The 15,082-nt window shown below is 37.3% G+C and overlaps 2 protein-coding genes across 3 annotated transcripts in view; one reads left to right on the forward strand and one right to left on the reverse strand.

The window, feature by feature from the left end:
* Positions 1-7,034, forward strand: part of rorb (RAR-related orphan receptor B) — a 36,005-nt gene extending 28,971 nt beyond the window's left edge. Inside the window, exons 7-10 of the mRNA XM_026939574.3 lie at positions 53-160; positions 253-363; positions 924-1,036; positions 2,510-7,034. Of these exons, the coding sequence (XP_026795375.2) occupies positions 53-160; positions 253-363; positions 924-1,036; positions 2,510-2,668 (491 nt within the window). The 3' untranslated portion in view covers positions 2,669-7,034. The remainder of the gene's footprint in view (positions 1-52; positions 161-252; positions 364-923; positions 1,037-2,509) is intronic.
* A 2,160-nt stretch (positions 7,035-9,194) lies between these two features.
* trpm6 (transient receptor potential cation channel, subfamily M, member 6) overlaps positions 9,195-15,082 on the reverse strand; it is a 45,721-nt gene continuing 39,833 nt past the window's right edge. For both annotated transcript variants that reach the window (XM_034298881.2, XM_026939625.3), the window contains exons 32-41: positions 14,867-14,931; positions 14,689-14,714; positions 14,512-14,562; positions 14,318-14,383; positions 13,790-14,079; positions 12,988-13,070; positions 12,557-12,762; positions 12,405-12,453; positions 10,681-10,790; positions 9,195-10,053 (exon numbers count right to left, since the gene is read on the reverse strand). In XM_034298881.2, the coding sequence (XP_034154772.2) occupies positions 9,992-10,053; positions 10,681-10,790; positions 12,405-12,453; positions 12,557-12,762; positions 12,988-13,070; positions 13,790-14,079; positions 14,318-14,383; positions 14,512-14,562; positions 14,689-14,714; positions 14,867-14,931 (1,008 nt within the window). In that variant the 3' untranslated portion in view covers positions 9,195-9,991. The remainder of the gene's footprint in view (positions 10,054-10,680; positions 10,791-12,404; positions 12,454-12,556; positions 12,763-12,987; positions 13,071-13,789; positions 14,080-14,317; positions 14,384-14,511; positions 14,563-14,688; positions 14,715-14,866; positions 14,932-15,082) is intronic.

The following is a 15,082-nucleotide window of genomic DNA, read 5'->3' on the forward strand; positions in this document are numbered from 1 at the left end:
GGATGTAAAGTGATATTAATGAGCAATAAACTATAATCTGGGTCTCTCTCAGGTTGTCTTGAGGTGGTGTTGGTAAGAATGTGCAGAGCGTTTAACCCTCTCAACAACACGGTTCTGTTCGAGGGCAAATACGGCGGCATTCAGATATTCAAAGCACTCGGTACGTCCATTTCTTTTCATGCTTTTAATAGTTTCTTTTTTTTTCAGCCTACATGTGTCTCACCTTAGTGTTCGCTTTTCTCTCTCCTGTAGGCTGTGACGATCTCGTCAGCGCCATGTTTGACTTTGCCAAGAGTCTATGCTCTCTGCAGCTGACGGAAGAGGAGATCGCACTGTTCTCGGCAGCTGTTCTCATCTCTACAGGTCAGTCTTCCTACTTAAAGGTTTGGAGAAGATACTGACCTGAGGTCAGCTCAGAAAGGGATGAATGTGGAAACCGTCTCTGATTTGCTAGCCTTAAGTGTCATCAGTCCAAACGAGGGTGTAGCTGATGGTGTAGCTTTTAACTTTCTTAAAATTTGCATTTGCCAATTTAAGAACTTTCTTAAGAGATACTGAGTGGAACAAACTCCACAGGTGGCATAGGTCAATAGGTTACCACCTCACAGCTCCAGAATCTCCAGTTCAATCCTAAGCTCAAGTCCGCCTGGATTTCCTCCAGGTTCTCTGGTTTCCTCCCATCTCCCAAAACGAGCCGGTTGGTAGATTGGTGCCGCTCAATTGCCTGTAATGTGTTTTTGTATACGTGGTGCCCTGTGATAGACCGGCGTCCCATTTGGGGTGTATTCCAGCCTCACACTCATGTTCCCAGGATAGGTTCTGGATACTGCTTACTGAAGTGCTAATTGAAGATGATTTAATGAAGGAATATTTTATAACCCGAAAAGAGAATGTTGACAACTAACAGCTGGGTGTTTCCTCAGATCGGCCCTGGCTAATGGAACCAAGAAAAGTCCAGAAGCTTCAGGAGAAAATCTACTTGGCCCTCCAGCACATTATGCAGAAGAACCACATGGACGAGGACGCATTGACTAAGGTACCACTGCGTTAAATTCTCTACCGTTCACCATCGCTGATTGAAAACCACTGGTTTAAAACAAACAGTCGACACATTTGCTCCAGTTTTTGCTCCAGTTCCACATTTGCACATTTGACCCAACCAGTGGTTTGAGAATCTAATTTAAACCAAAAGGTAAACTTAAACTTGCTCTAATCCATATCTGGCATCTAGTGTGTTCTGTACTTCTTATGAAACACTCTGTTACAAAAAACAAATCTGTGCTATGTAAAAGTATTTCAAGACTGAGGTTGGGAAATCCTGCAAGAAATATATTGGCAACCCAGTGTCACGTAAAGCAGGTGCAGGCGAGTTGAGACGCATGCAAATGCAGTAAAGGGTTTACTGAAGAGAGGCAGGCAGACAAATCCAAAACGACAGGCAGAATCAGAATCAATAAACATGCATGGGTCAGGCGATCAGCAAACAGAGAACACGAAAACCGAGAACTAAACGAAGTCGAGAAGCCAGGAAAATAAAACACAGTACAAAGGCTTGGTATGGCTCAGGCGGCAAAACTGAAACAATACTTGGCGACGTTACAATGAAACACGAGGGTATTAATAGACGAACTAATCAAGGGCAAATCAGGAACAGGTGCTAATGATGATGACACATTAGGAACACAACCAATAACAAGACAAGGGAGGAGACAAGACAGGAACCAAAACAAACACACGTGTCAAAGTAAACACAGACGTACATGGCAATGAAAACAGTCACAATAACCCGGGCTGCATAAGCACATAAGCGCTCTGACACGCAGGCGCAAGGGGGTAAACCTGACACCCAGCCATTTTCACAACAGCAAACTAACCTGGCTTTCACCATGACGTTAGCTTGAGTTAGCACTTAACAGTGTAGAGGAAAAAAACATCAGAATCTAAAGAATTAAAGAGTGAGAGGGCTAAGTGGGATAATTAACTGGATAGATAATTCATTAATATTAACAATAAGTAAAATAACCCATGTGATAAGAGCCAAAAGATAATTGGATACATGAAAGAGTAGTTCACAGGATTAGTTTCATTGTGCCAAAAAAAATTGCCAGTAGGCAAAATTTTGTTCCGTGCTTTCTCTTTGCACAGGTTTCAATAAATTTTAAATAACACCAAGTTGCCAGCATTTACTATTTAGCTGTAGAATTTATTTCTATTTGCCAAAAACAGGCATTTGTTTCTGGCAGTGGTTACTTTATCTCGGTGAACTTTGTCCTGTGAATTAACAAACTTTGATAGAAGACAAAAAAAAAGAAGAAGGAGCTACTTGTTTTTAAGTCATGGTTTAAGTCACTACATGTTTTATTATTGATGCTGTTAGCATGGTGGTGTCATGTTCACTAACATGTGCCAGGCGTTTTGTGTTAAAATGTTCTGTTTTTTTTTCCTCTGTGCCTGCTAGGATTGTCTTGCCGTGAAAGCAGATTACTATAACGATGTGCCTTCTTTACAGCTGATTGGTCGAATCCCCACACTAGCAGCACTGTGCACCCTACACACGGAGGAGCTTCAGGCCTTCCAGCAATTACATCCTGAAACAGTCAACATGCTCTTCCCTCCACTTTACAAGGAGCTTTTCAATCCTGATGTGGCCAGCGTCATGTCCAAGTGACAAACACTTTTTTTTTTTTTTAAATGAAGTGACAGGAGCATGATGGCAGAACTTCCAGAGGGCTGAGCCACTGAGGCAGAAGAGGCGGAGCTAAATAGGTCACCTCGACAACATGGCAATGTTGGCGTACAGCAACCTGAGGCAACAATATAATGACAAAACTTCAGGAATGTCCAGCACTTCAAACATTCGACTTCAGTTTCACCGATTCAGTCAAAAGAATGTATATACGCGCCTGTTAGTGAGGATCTGACCAGAAATGTACAGACTTTTAGAGCAATCATTTAATAAGCTGTCATTTATTTGGGTAAGTTTATTTGACCTTTTTTTTTTTTTTTTTTTTACGGAATTGTGATATGAAAAAGGGGGACAACGGTTAGACAAAGAGGATCACATAGTAATTCACTAGTTCTGATATGTTTCCAGTATTAAACCACGTTCTGTTTATATTCTAGTCATAATTTATAAGCGGGAACCTGAGAGGCCGGTACTTTGTGTAAATCTTTTACTTTTGTTTTGTAGTTTTATGTGTACATAATTTGAGAAAAATTGTAAAACTATACTAGAGACAATTTCATTTTGGGTACGTTTAAAAAGCCTTGTCTGGGCCATGTAGATATGTATAGATGCTACAACAATGTTTAGAAACTATGGATGTGTAAATGATTTTCTAGGAGAAGAACAATGATTGATTATTGATCTTTTTTCCATAAGAAGATATAGAGAGATATATATTTTGCAAATTCTTACGGTTGATCATCATGTCATCAGTCAACACTGCAATAATGTCAATAAGCACTAGTCAATCAGTCAAGATCAGTTTAGGAAAGGTCCTTGGAAATATCCAGAAAAAAAAAGAAAAAGTAGATCTTCATCTGCAGTTTAAATAATTTTTACTTCTGCTGAGCTGCAAGCAGAAAAAAAGATAAGCAAATCGCACTAGCTCATATGAAGACAATTCTGATCATCATCGTCTCACGTAACGCCGCTTTAAGCTTTATAAACTGTCCCTTTAAATACGCACTGCAGTGTTTGCTCAGCAAGGATGTCCAAACTGCAACATGTGAGCTATTTTTAAAAAAAAAATAGAATAACAGTTGTCCCGCTACTTTAAGTTAAAACGTTCTTAAATTGAACACTGTGTCACTGTCATGGAAAACCTGATCTCATTCTAGTCTTCATCATTAATGTCATTTTGCATGCAACACTTCTGTTGCTAGAGGAAACGCCTCTATATAGCTATAACTAGTAGAAGCCATTTATCCGACAATGGAAACAACTAATATGACCAAAAGGTCGCTATTAACTGTTTCAAACAAAACTCATTTTGTCTTGGTTGCAAACACAATGTGTTGCATAAACTTTATCAGGAGATGATAAGGATTTCTTTTCCCATAGTCTGTATTAACACATTTAACTAGCTAACTAGCTGTCCATATGCTATTACATTATTTTAACTACCACTAGTTAACTAGGTTTCCAGGAAACCAAATCATGGGACTGGGCAGCACATGGGAGCTTTTACTTACCCAGTGCGCTAGCTAATGACTTTAGCATTTGTCCACCAATTTTTCATTTGTCCTGCAGTTTGATTGCAACATTCAAGATTCTGAAGCTTTTGACAGCTAAGTGTACAAAATGTATCAGACTCTCTATGGACATTTGAGTGTTACCAAGTCTGGTGGACACAATGGCACTGATTGAATGGGGAAAAAAATGGCGAATGCAGGAAAATTCAAACACAAAATAAATATCACCATGTTCAAGGGAAAATTGGCTAATCAGTTGGTGTAATGAAGGAAGAATAGTATCTGTAAAATCGTTATACAGGTTTATTCATACAGCCTAAGGTGCTTAACACTGATTGATTTAAACTATGAATTTAAATTAAAAGGCAAGATAAAATTAGCAGTGACACAGACCAATTCATTATTTATTTATTTGTATTATTGTATTATAATTTTACAGAGTAAAATTTGTCCATGTCACACATGCAATCTATTGAGAAAATACAGCAGTGAGGACGAGCTCATTACTTTTTTTAGGCTATTATAATTATAATTAATTATAATTATAATTAAGGCTAATAGTCTGTTAAGTTAAATGGAAATAATGGATGCCTTTTAAAAGCTCCACATATAGTCACTTAACTAGCTTGCTACAGATATAGTAGCTGTCTGTAAATAATCAGTTAGACAACTTGCTAACTTGGTTATTATTATTAGTTGCTAAGTAGATGATGAAAATTATGTAATTATTTAATTTGCAGCGAAATAGTACTTATGTCAATTTGGCCAGAATTATACTCCTAAAAACAAAACGGTAAAAGATTCAAAAAAAAAATTTTTTTTCTCCAGTCCAGGAATAATCCATTTTGGAAGAAAATGCCACCATTGTCTTGCTTGACTTAAATGCAATGCTAAAAAAAAAAAAAAACAAAAGTGACTGATAGCTTTGGAAAGCCACATCATTCCAGGCATTTCAAATGAAACTTAATGCCATGCTTGTTGAATCTTTTGTAAATGTTTCACACTTCGAACGATATTCTGTAGCCCTGGCTGTCTTATGGACGCTCTGCAGTGGCAATATTGTAGCTTTGACAATCATGTAGCTTTGTATTATTCATTTTTTACAATTCCAGTACAACAAAACTGAGCAGATCTGGGTGTCATTTGTATATTTGTTCTTGCGTAGTTTACAATATTCATATTTCTCTCAGGCAGAAGCAATTTACAATAACCCCCTTTATTCACACATACCTCGAAGGGTCAGAAGTAAAAAGCAATTTCACACTACTCGATGGTAACACCAATTTCCAGGATTTTGAGGCTAAAAAGCATCATTAACATTATAGCTGCTATAATGTGACATTGTTTGTGGAAGATCCACAACATTAAACGTAACACACTCTTTAATACAGTGGTTCTCAAACTTTTTGTAGCCAGAGGCCCCTTTAACTGTAAAATCATTTCCACTGACCCCCTCAGTATGGATTTATTTCATGAACATTATTGAAATATTTCAAGCCATAGAGCTTTCTATTCCTGAACTTTCCACCAATACAACACATTAGGTCTGAGTTGACTTTGGTGCTTGGACCCCTAAGTATAATAACTGGCTATGCTTCGTGGACACCACTTTGAGAACCACTGCTTTAATGAATCTAAAATTGGTAGCACTGGGAAATTGCTGTGGTGAAAGTAAAACAAAACCCTGTAGTTGATTATTTTCCTATAACTGCACACCCTGTTGTGTTTTTTTATTCCTTACATATATGATTACTGATATTGGGTTCAACCTGTTTAGAACAGGCCACAAAGCCATAGTACTGATTTCCAGGTTTTGGCGGCTGAAACACTGTTCCATTCACACTATAAGCAGATACCAGTGCGTCATGCAATCAATCAAATTTAGATGAAAATGAAGGAATGAACGTATAAGAATGCACTTACGGATTACACATTGAAGGTAGTACAGTAAGTGCTGAGGATATAAACACACTTCACATGCTGAAATGTTCTACATTCGATAGTTGATGTTCCCTCAGTAATGTGCTTTGGTGGGGTTTCTGTAAGCACTCTACGTTTTTCTTATTCAAGACAATCACTTCTGGATGCCATCTGAAAGCATCCATCTCAGGGACTTCACCTTTTGTTATTTTCAATAGAGAGACTCCTATTTTAAAAAGAAAATGGACATTTTCAAGAAAAAAAAATTCTAAAATCTTTAATATTTCTGAAATACTGCCTGAAATGAGACCTACCCAGACAAGGCTTTGGCACGTGTGTGTGTGTGTGTGTGTATGTATGTGTGCATACTGCTGACAGGGTAAATACTCAAAATTATTAGGCCCTACTCGTGAAAGGCCCAGAGCCCTGTAAATACTGATAGAAGTGATGATAGCACTCAATACAGAGAAATGAGAGGTGGAAAAAATAGAATACTGTAATTATTATTATTATTATTATTATTATTATTATTATTATTATGCTTTTCCTATGATCTCTATGTAAGTTAGTTTATTTATAGAGTGTATGATTATGCTGAATAAGCTCCAGATCCATTTCAACGCTCAGTAAATGTGGCGACGAAGGTTTTTTTTTTTTTTTTTCATGGTTTAAACTGTGGACTCGGGTCAGGAGCAGTCACACTGTAAGCGAACAGTTTAACACTGTTTTAGGTAACTGTAGCAATAACTGGACACTGATTTCTGTCCCATTTGCATTGTAAGATTATTTTTTATTTTGATTTTGATATTATATTAAATCCTAGCCTGTTGTTCAGTTATCCTTGCATGCTGTTTCATGGCAATGGAACAGGGGGAAAAAACTGTTGGGCTTTTGTGTTTAATCATGTGATACTGTTGGGGTCGTGGGTGGGGTGGGGTGGGGTTTTTGTTGTGAATGTTATATAGTAAGATTGAATACGTTACCCTGCTCAGACTACTGTCACACACATATATACATTTTCATGTGAACTAAAGAGCATAACAGGCACGTAAATAGTTTTATGAAGGACTTGAACTGCCTCAAACGAGGCAGTATTTTCAATACTTATACATAATTTTTAACAATTAAAATGAAATGTAGTGTACAACAGGAACCAAAAGTCATAGCGTGCTACCAAGAACTGTTTCTGTTTTATCATAGTTAAGTGAACAAAGTCAGGCTGTCTGAATATTCAGTATAGCCATCATTTTTCTTACTAATAGAGTCAGTTGTTATTATCAGTTAGCATCAGTTGTTTTTTTTTTTTTAACAAGGCAGCAATACTTTTGTCCCTGTTTTTGTTTTAAAATGGGTGAGAATCTTTACTAACCTTAATGTTTATAGAAATTTATACCGCAGCGTTGTTGAATTCTTCATTGTGATTGGTCAGCGGGTGTTGATTAATTTTCTATAACAGCAGCTATTACAGTAGTCCCGGCTGCACATGGACTTGTATGTTGGACATTTTACGTTTAGCGTATGTAGAAGGAGTCTCCAGTTTTAGTGCTTTGTATAAGTCAGAGATAACGCTGTAACTTTAAAGCTGCATTTTTTTAAATATTATTCCATTCGAGAGCAAGAGAGAGAGTGAGAGAGAAAGCAAGAGAGAGAGAGAGAGAGAAAGTCAGCTATAAAATACAACTGTAACAGCCATAACAGGAACGTTCCCAAACATTAAACATAACTCGTTCTTTAATCAATTAAAAATGATTAGCAAATTGCTGTGGTGTAAAAGGAATAAAACACAGTCAGGGATTATTTTCCTATAACAGCACAGCTGTCATGTTTTATTCCATACGTACACTATACAATTACCTGTTATTCCACTGACACTGACATTAGTATGTTCTCATAATTGAGCTTTGCTTAAATAATGAGTTTGACATATTTTAGGTCTCTGTAGCACGTTAATTTGATTACTAACCGACCAATGATTGCACTTTGGATGGACCAGTATTGATAACCTAACAGAAAAATCATGTTCTTTTATCATTTATTTGAATTATTTTCCATTCACATCATATGAATCGCATAACACAGTGTCACAATAACTTAAACTTGACGGGTTTCTAAATGCTTAATCTTCCTCAAGTTTAAATAATGTATTCTTGAATAATAATTATTCATTTAATAATGTATTTGAAATATAAACAGTTCTTGGACGTAGACTTTTGGAACCTACTCGGGTCTGTTTCAGCACAAATCCAAGCGATTGTTGTGTTTTTTTTTTTTTTTTTTTTATTAAGATCACTGTTTCAATCACCTTTTAATGTGATATTTGCTCATAACTACTTACAAATTTGTCCAACGATGCAAGCTTCATCTTTATCCTGTACCTACACACTACAGTAGCCCAACATGAAGAAATATATTACATGTATATGTCTGTATACCTCTGGACGTGAAAACCCTGTTTTTCTCAACAACAAAAAAACAGCATAAGAAAACATTTATTTTGTGTTTGTTTTACAATCAATTATCAATTTATGAATTGGAAAGTGCTGCTCACTGGACTGAACAGTAAAGGAAGGGTTTTTTTTTTCTCTGAAGTGCCATAGCTGGAGTGCAATGAAGCTAAATGGCGCTTACGGAGTAAATATAAAGAATGCATCGTTTACTTGTGAACCAATCAAAACGGGGAATTCAAAAGAAAACAAAGTTTGTCATTTATAATGACGCGTCCTTGATGACACAATGCTGCAAAAACAGAGGGACGGGTGAGGGCAGGAAGAACAGGGTAACTTGCCAAGTGTGTGTGTGTGTGTGTGTGTGTGTGAGTGTGTGTGTGTTTCCCCTGTACGCATGAAGTTTAAAATAAGACGTGTGGAGCACTTGAGTGCAAAATGACTGATTGTGTGTTTTATGGGGTTAAACCACAGCTTTGTGGAATAAGGTGTGTGAAAATGTAGTCAAACTCTTGAATTGTCTCCTCTGAGTTGTACATAGCAGGCAAAGGACTTTTGTTAAAGGATATTTTATCGCTTTTGTAGACATTTCTTTGTGGGGGAAAGAATTAAAGACAATTTTATGGACACAACCTCTGGCTCATTTTTATTTAACCATAAACCTTGTTTGTTCTGCATGTTAAACACTGTGCTCTGTCTATACAAAGTGATCTACACTGTTCTGCAATGCAACAATATTAAAAAAAAAACAAACAATAATAATAATAATTGCATGATTTGTAAATGTAACTGGCACAAAGTTCGTCGTGTGACATCTCATATACTGTCCCTCCGATGCTGTTCACTTCGACAACCAGAGCTCCATAAATGTCGCATGAAAGATGATTGAACTTACGTGTGATTTGTAATCACACCAATCACACACTTACTGGCCACTTTAATAGGAACACCTGCATTTCTGCACATGCATGCAATTATCCAATCAGCCAATCAGGTGGCAGCATGGCAATATATAAAATCCTGCAGACGCAGGTCCAGTTCTTCAGTTAATGTTTAGAAATGCAGATGGATCAGATTATTATATCATCAGCTTATTGTTGATAACTTAAGTTTTAACAGAAACATAATATTAGCTCCCCAAATCAACAGTCTGTGTGCAGTTTCTGTACACTCACAAAATGTTTAAGAAAATCTAGATTGCCATGATGTTGTAGGATATTTGTACAAATCAATCCTATAGATATTAATAACATCCTTCAAGCTTTCCTATGAGTAATGAACTCATGGCAGAAGTCACAGTTTGTATTGTGTGATGTGTATAAGGGGCATGGACAATATGACAGTGGATCGCTTTGTGTTTCTTTGTATTACGGTTAAAAATTCAGTACACACCAGGTGGAAAAAAAAAATAAACACTTCCGGAGCAAAGGTCAACCTGTGCTGACATACTCTCCAGAGGCTGACTTGTGAAGATTGCTGCTCTTCCGCAAATCTGATGAGCCAAACACACACACACACACACACACACATAATGGGCATGAATAAATGAATGACACTATATGAGATCCAATACGAAGATTTATAATGAATAATTTGTTTTGATTCAGTGTGCTGAAAAAGCACGTACGAACCTCTGAACAAGTACAGTGGCGTTTTTTTGTGTTTATTTGTTTTTTTTTTCCCACCACTTCTGAACAGAGTGCTCTCTCGTGATACGAGACCGTCAACTCGTCTCATCTTTGAGAGAATGATTAATATCTAATCAAAGTGAACGCACAAAGGGCTATTAAATATGTTATCAAAGACAGCTCTCAACATGCCAAACGTAGGAAGCTCCGCCTCCACGTTGCATGCTTTTGTAGTCATGCTGATGCAATGACTTCCAGCTCATTAAGCCTTTTTTTTTTTATGTTGTTGTTGTTGTTGTTTTCTCACCTTCTGGCTTAACAGAATTAACTTTTTAACTTGTTTGATTTGAAGTTTGCTGTTTTGTTATTCACTACATTGATACGAGTTAGTAGTTCAGACACACTGGTTGAGTGTTTCTGAGAAGAGAGAAAGCGAGAGAGAGAGAGAAAAAGAAAGAAAGAAAAAAAAAAGAAAGAGAACAACAGCTCACCTGTAAGGCCAAGTTTCTCGCAGCACGAGTTGCAGGTATGTTTGAGGACAAAGCTCCGGACTGCATCAACGCCCAAATTGGCCAAGCCAAACGGCAATTTTCTGGATGCGCTACAAAAACAAAGATCCTACTCATCTACCATACCATACACACAAGAAAATCACGTGCTTTATGCAGATTTCAGCTGAAAGCTACAGATAATTAATGAATAAAACACTCTGGGGGTGTGCTGTTATAGGAAAATAATCTACGACCAGATGGCTTGATGCAAAGCAGAGTTATGCTTCCACCCTGAACTGGATTCTTTTTTTTTTTTTTTTTTTCAACAGCATGTGCCAAAGTGTTTTAGTCCTCTTACTCCACAGCAATTTGCCAACATTTAACATTTTTGTTTATTAAATGTAGCACCCAGGCTGGACATTTCCCCTCCAACACACCAGAGGGCACTATCAGCAGCCTTCTAGCTATTTCTTCTTTACGCACTTCCTGTTTGCACAATATAAAAGCACATGGACTTTTGTGCTTCTGTGTGAAGTCTTACAATTTGCCTCTCATTTGTGATTTGCACCTTGTTATTCTGTTAAGCTTTCTAGCGTATGACCCTGCCTTGCCTTTTGTGATTTATGCTTTATGCCTAGTCCTTATTGGTTGTGGATTCTGATGTTGATACCTACTTTTTGTACCGTGCTAACCCTCGTGACTATTCTTTGGATTGTGCTTTGGATCTCTGCAGGTCTTCTGTCCTGGTTTTCACCCTGGACTGTTTTTGACATTGGTCAAAAGCAAATGGATCTTACGTTCATACTTCCTATTCATTTATAGTTACATTTAATATGGTGGAACGTCTATGGAACAAGTTAGTTCCTGTTCTCACTTATGGCAATACGGTTATAAACAATCGTTTATAACTTAAAAGCCACTTGTTAATGAGAAACTGCAAAACGTAACATCCAGCATGCGTTTGCTTCATCTCTGAGAAGTTTTCCACTTTATTATACAATTATACTCTATATTTTTCTTTGTTTTAAATTCTGTTACTATACAAACATGAACATATTAGAATGAGCACGTTCATATAAATATGTCAAAGCTGCTGTTATAGAAAATTAATCAACATCTTTTGACCAATCAGCCTTCAACAGCACTGTGGTGTAGTAGTTCTCTAAGATAGCTTTACAACAAGTAGTTGTAGTATATAGTCTAATTCTTCAGCACTGGCAAGTGTGCAGTGGTGTAATTTAATAATTGAATTTGATTTACACCAGGATTAATATGTAACCACCCATATTTGTTAATTTTGCATGTACAGCCCTATTATTACTAATTACTGTTAGTATTGTTATTAAAATGGGTTGGATTCTGGTTGAATGGACCTGTCTAAGACTGATAGACATAAAATTGAATGACATTCATAAGCACACACAATCAGTGGAAAAGAACTAAGTGGCTAAGGTAACTAAATAAAGGTGTTTAAAAAGCTAATTTTGCTCCTTAGAATCTTTAGCAAGGTGAAACACGTTCCCCTGAAAAGTCAGGAACTAATGGGTCTATGTTGAGCAAAATCTGCAAAAAAAACACGATACACCAGCTGAGAATATGTGTAGAAAGGTGAACATGGAGAGCATGTGCTGTAAATAGTAATAAATACAAAAATAAGTATGTATGTATGTATATGTATAACATGTTCTACTTAATTTACACTATATCTCCTCTCAAAAACTAACCTATCAACTGCTCTGATCACAGAGGGGTCTGTCAGCTCCGCCCCCACACCTGAGAAGAGCGACAGCATTAATATAACGCTCATGTTTGACATCATTTGACAGGAATTATCAATATCAATAAACACAATATAAGACAATATATATGCATATACCTTGCAAGTCAAGTACCAGCAGCTCTCTGCCAGTATACTCGTAAGTCCAGTGTGAGAAAGCCAACACTGTCTCTTCCAGGCCAGAAGAGGGTGTGATTTCTTCTCCTGTTTTACTGTTGTACTTCATGAAGTCACCGCTCATGCTCCTCTCTATAGTAAGCCACTGGCCTTTAGTCTGCCAGCACAGCAGTGACACATCCAGGAATCTAAGGAAGGGACACACACACACACACACACACAGAGAACCAGAACAAGAACAAGAACTGTCATTATTTCAGTATTTTTTAAAAAAAACTCTTTTAAACAGAGAGCCTTGGCTGTTAGTCAATAAAAGACCACAGCACATTTATTTAAATGAAAGCACTGGTTTTAATATTTATATATGGACCCTAAACGCACCCACACATGTACACGTCTGCGGTGTAAGTTACCTGGGGGAATGAGGAATAGAGCTGGGTTTGACTTGATTAAAGACCTGCATGAGCTTTTGGGCTGCTCTCTGCTGCTGGATTTCCTACAAGAATAGAATAGAATCAAATGTGATAGAAAAGAAGAGAGAATCTGAAATAATAATATAAAATACAACACAATAGAATACAGTAGAACAGAAGAACATAATAGAATGGAATGACAGGATAAAATAGAGTATGACAGAAAGAATAGAACAGAGTGCATTATGGATAGAAATAGAATAGACAAAGCTACAGCAGGACGATACAGAATAGAGGAGAATGATATAATAGTATAAAATACAATATGACAGAAATAGAAAAAGGACACGACGATACAGAATAAAATATAAGAGAATAGAAAGCATTATGACAGTATTAAATAGAATACAACAAAATAGTATACATAATCTATATAGAATATATGACAATATAGTAGAATACTTTATTAGAGAATAGAAGGGAATATGACAGAATAAAATAAAATAGAAAATAGAATATAAAATAAAAGAATACATTATAACAGTATAGAACAGAATATGAGAGAGTAGAACAGAAACATACTAATAATGTCGAAATCACACACATTATTACGTCCTTGAAGATTCTTTTAATCTTTTAGATTTTGCCTTAAGGGGAAACATTAAACCCAGAGAAGTTTTTCTTTTTCTCAGAGCAGTACAGAGAACACACATTGTGTGTGTCTCAGATAACATGATGGATGGATAATGATGGATAATATGGATAATATATCTTATTATATATAAATAGTTGTTGTTATTACCCTCAAGCAGAGGTGAAGCGTGGTGCTGTTGGGGAACTCTGTCTGCCACATGTGCACCACTTCCTCGTGGAAGGACTTGACCACGTACACGCAGCCAGGTCTGAGCACGTCTTCCTCGGCCCAGGTGCACAGCGCCCACTGAGCACGGCGCAGCCCGCCATCCAGCACTCCCTGCTCCGACACGGGCTGCAGCACAGCCGCATGACCTCTCTGACACCATGAGGAGTCGCTGGAGAGCATGGAGTCGGGCTGCGACTCCTCCAGAGTGTAGACGTACACCTCCTCTCCTCCTAAACATGCAGGGAAGACACCACGTCAACATTAATATCTACCAAAGACATGAATGATGATCCTGTTAAGGTGAGAAGCAGCTTCTCTTCTCACCTTACCAAGTCGTAATGGACCAATTTTTAGAGGAAAAAAAAATCTGACCAATCAAATCTGAGAATACAACAGTGCTGTGGTAGAATATAAAGTGCAATAACAGATCAGAGCATTTTCTCAGGGAAACAGTGTAGTGTAACTCACCCAGTAGGGACACCGGTGTGAATGGTATCGTGTGTGCTAATCTCATCAGGTTGTTCCTCTCCATAGCTGCACAATCAAATCAAACAAAAGTTATTCTATATCACGTACTAAGCCCATGAGAGTCACAGAGGGCCTCTTTTAACTGACAGCCAGGCATGGAAAAATAAATATAATGTAAACCGAGCCAAACTTGCCAGAGTAATGCGGGTCCAAATCTTCAGGTGACTTAAACACAGAAGCTCGAGCTGAAACGGCAGCAGAAGTTTGAGCAGATCGGAACAAAGACAAAAAGAAGGTGACTTTCAAACTCTGCGATTACTGAAATAATCGTTCTAAAAAAAAAGGCAAAAAGAAAGGTTGTGAATACTTACGTTCGACTGCTACCCAGCTCTGCACACTGCATAACACACAAACAATTATTTTAATTTTATTAATGTAAGGACAGTTAGGTTAGATTGAAGATGAAAGCAAAATTTCATTTTAGTAGAAAAAAACAGTAATGTGAGAAATACTGTGTGTGTACTTTTTTTTTTGTGATGTGCAACTTACGAGGAACGACGGCTGGCCGAGCGTGCCCAACTGCTCCAAACTGATTGGCTAGGGCTTCTTGTGTTCTGTTGGAGATAAACTTACATAATCAGTTATTAAATGTCAACTCATAAAAAAACATAACTGCACTTTCTAATATGTAAGATTTTAAGCTCTTGTATTCAAGAAGTCACGGATATTTACACCCGAGTCATTAGCCTTATAAACAGGATTGTC

This window comes from Pangasianodon hypophthalmus, chromosome 24, assembly GCF_027358585.1.
Source record: "Pangasianodon hypophthalmus isolate fPanHyp1 chromosome 24, fPanHyp1.pri, whole genome shotgun sequence".
NCBI classification, from domain to species: domain Eukaryota; kingdom Metazoa; phylum Chordata; class Actinopteri; order Siluriformes; family Pangasiidae; genus Pangasianodon; species Pangasianodon hypophthalmus.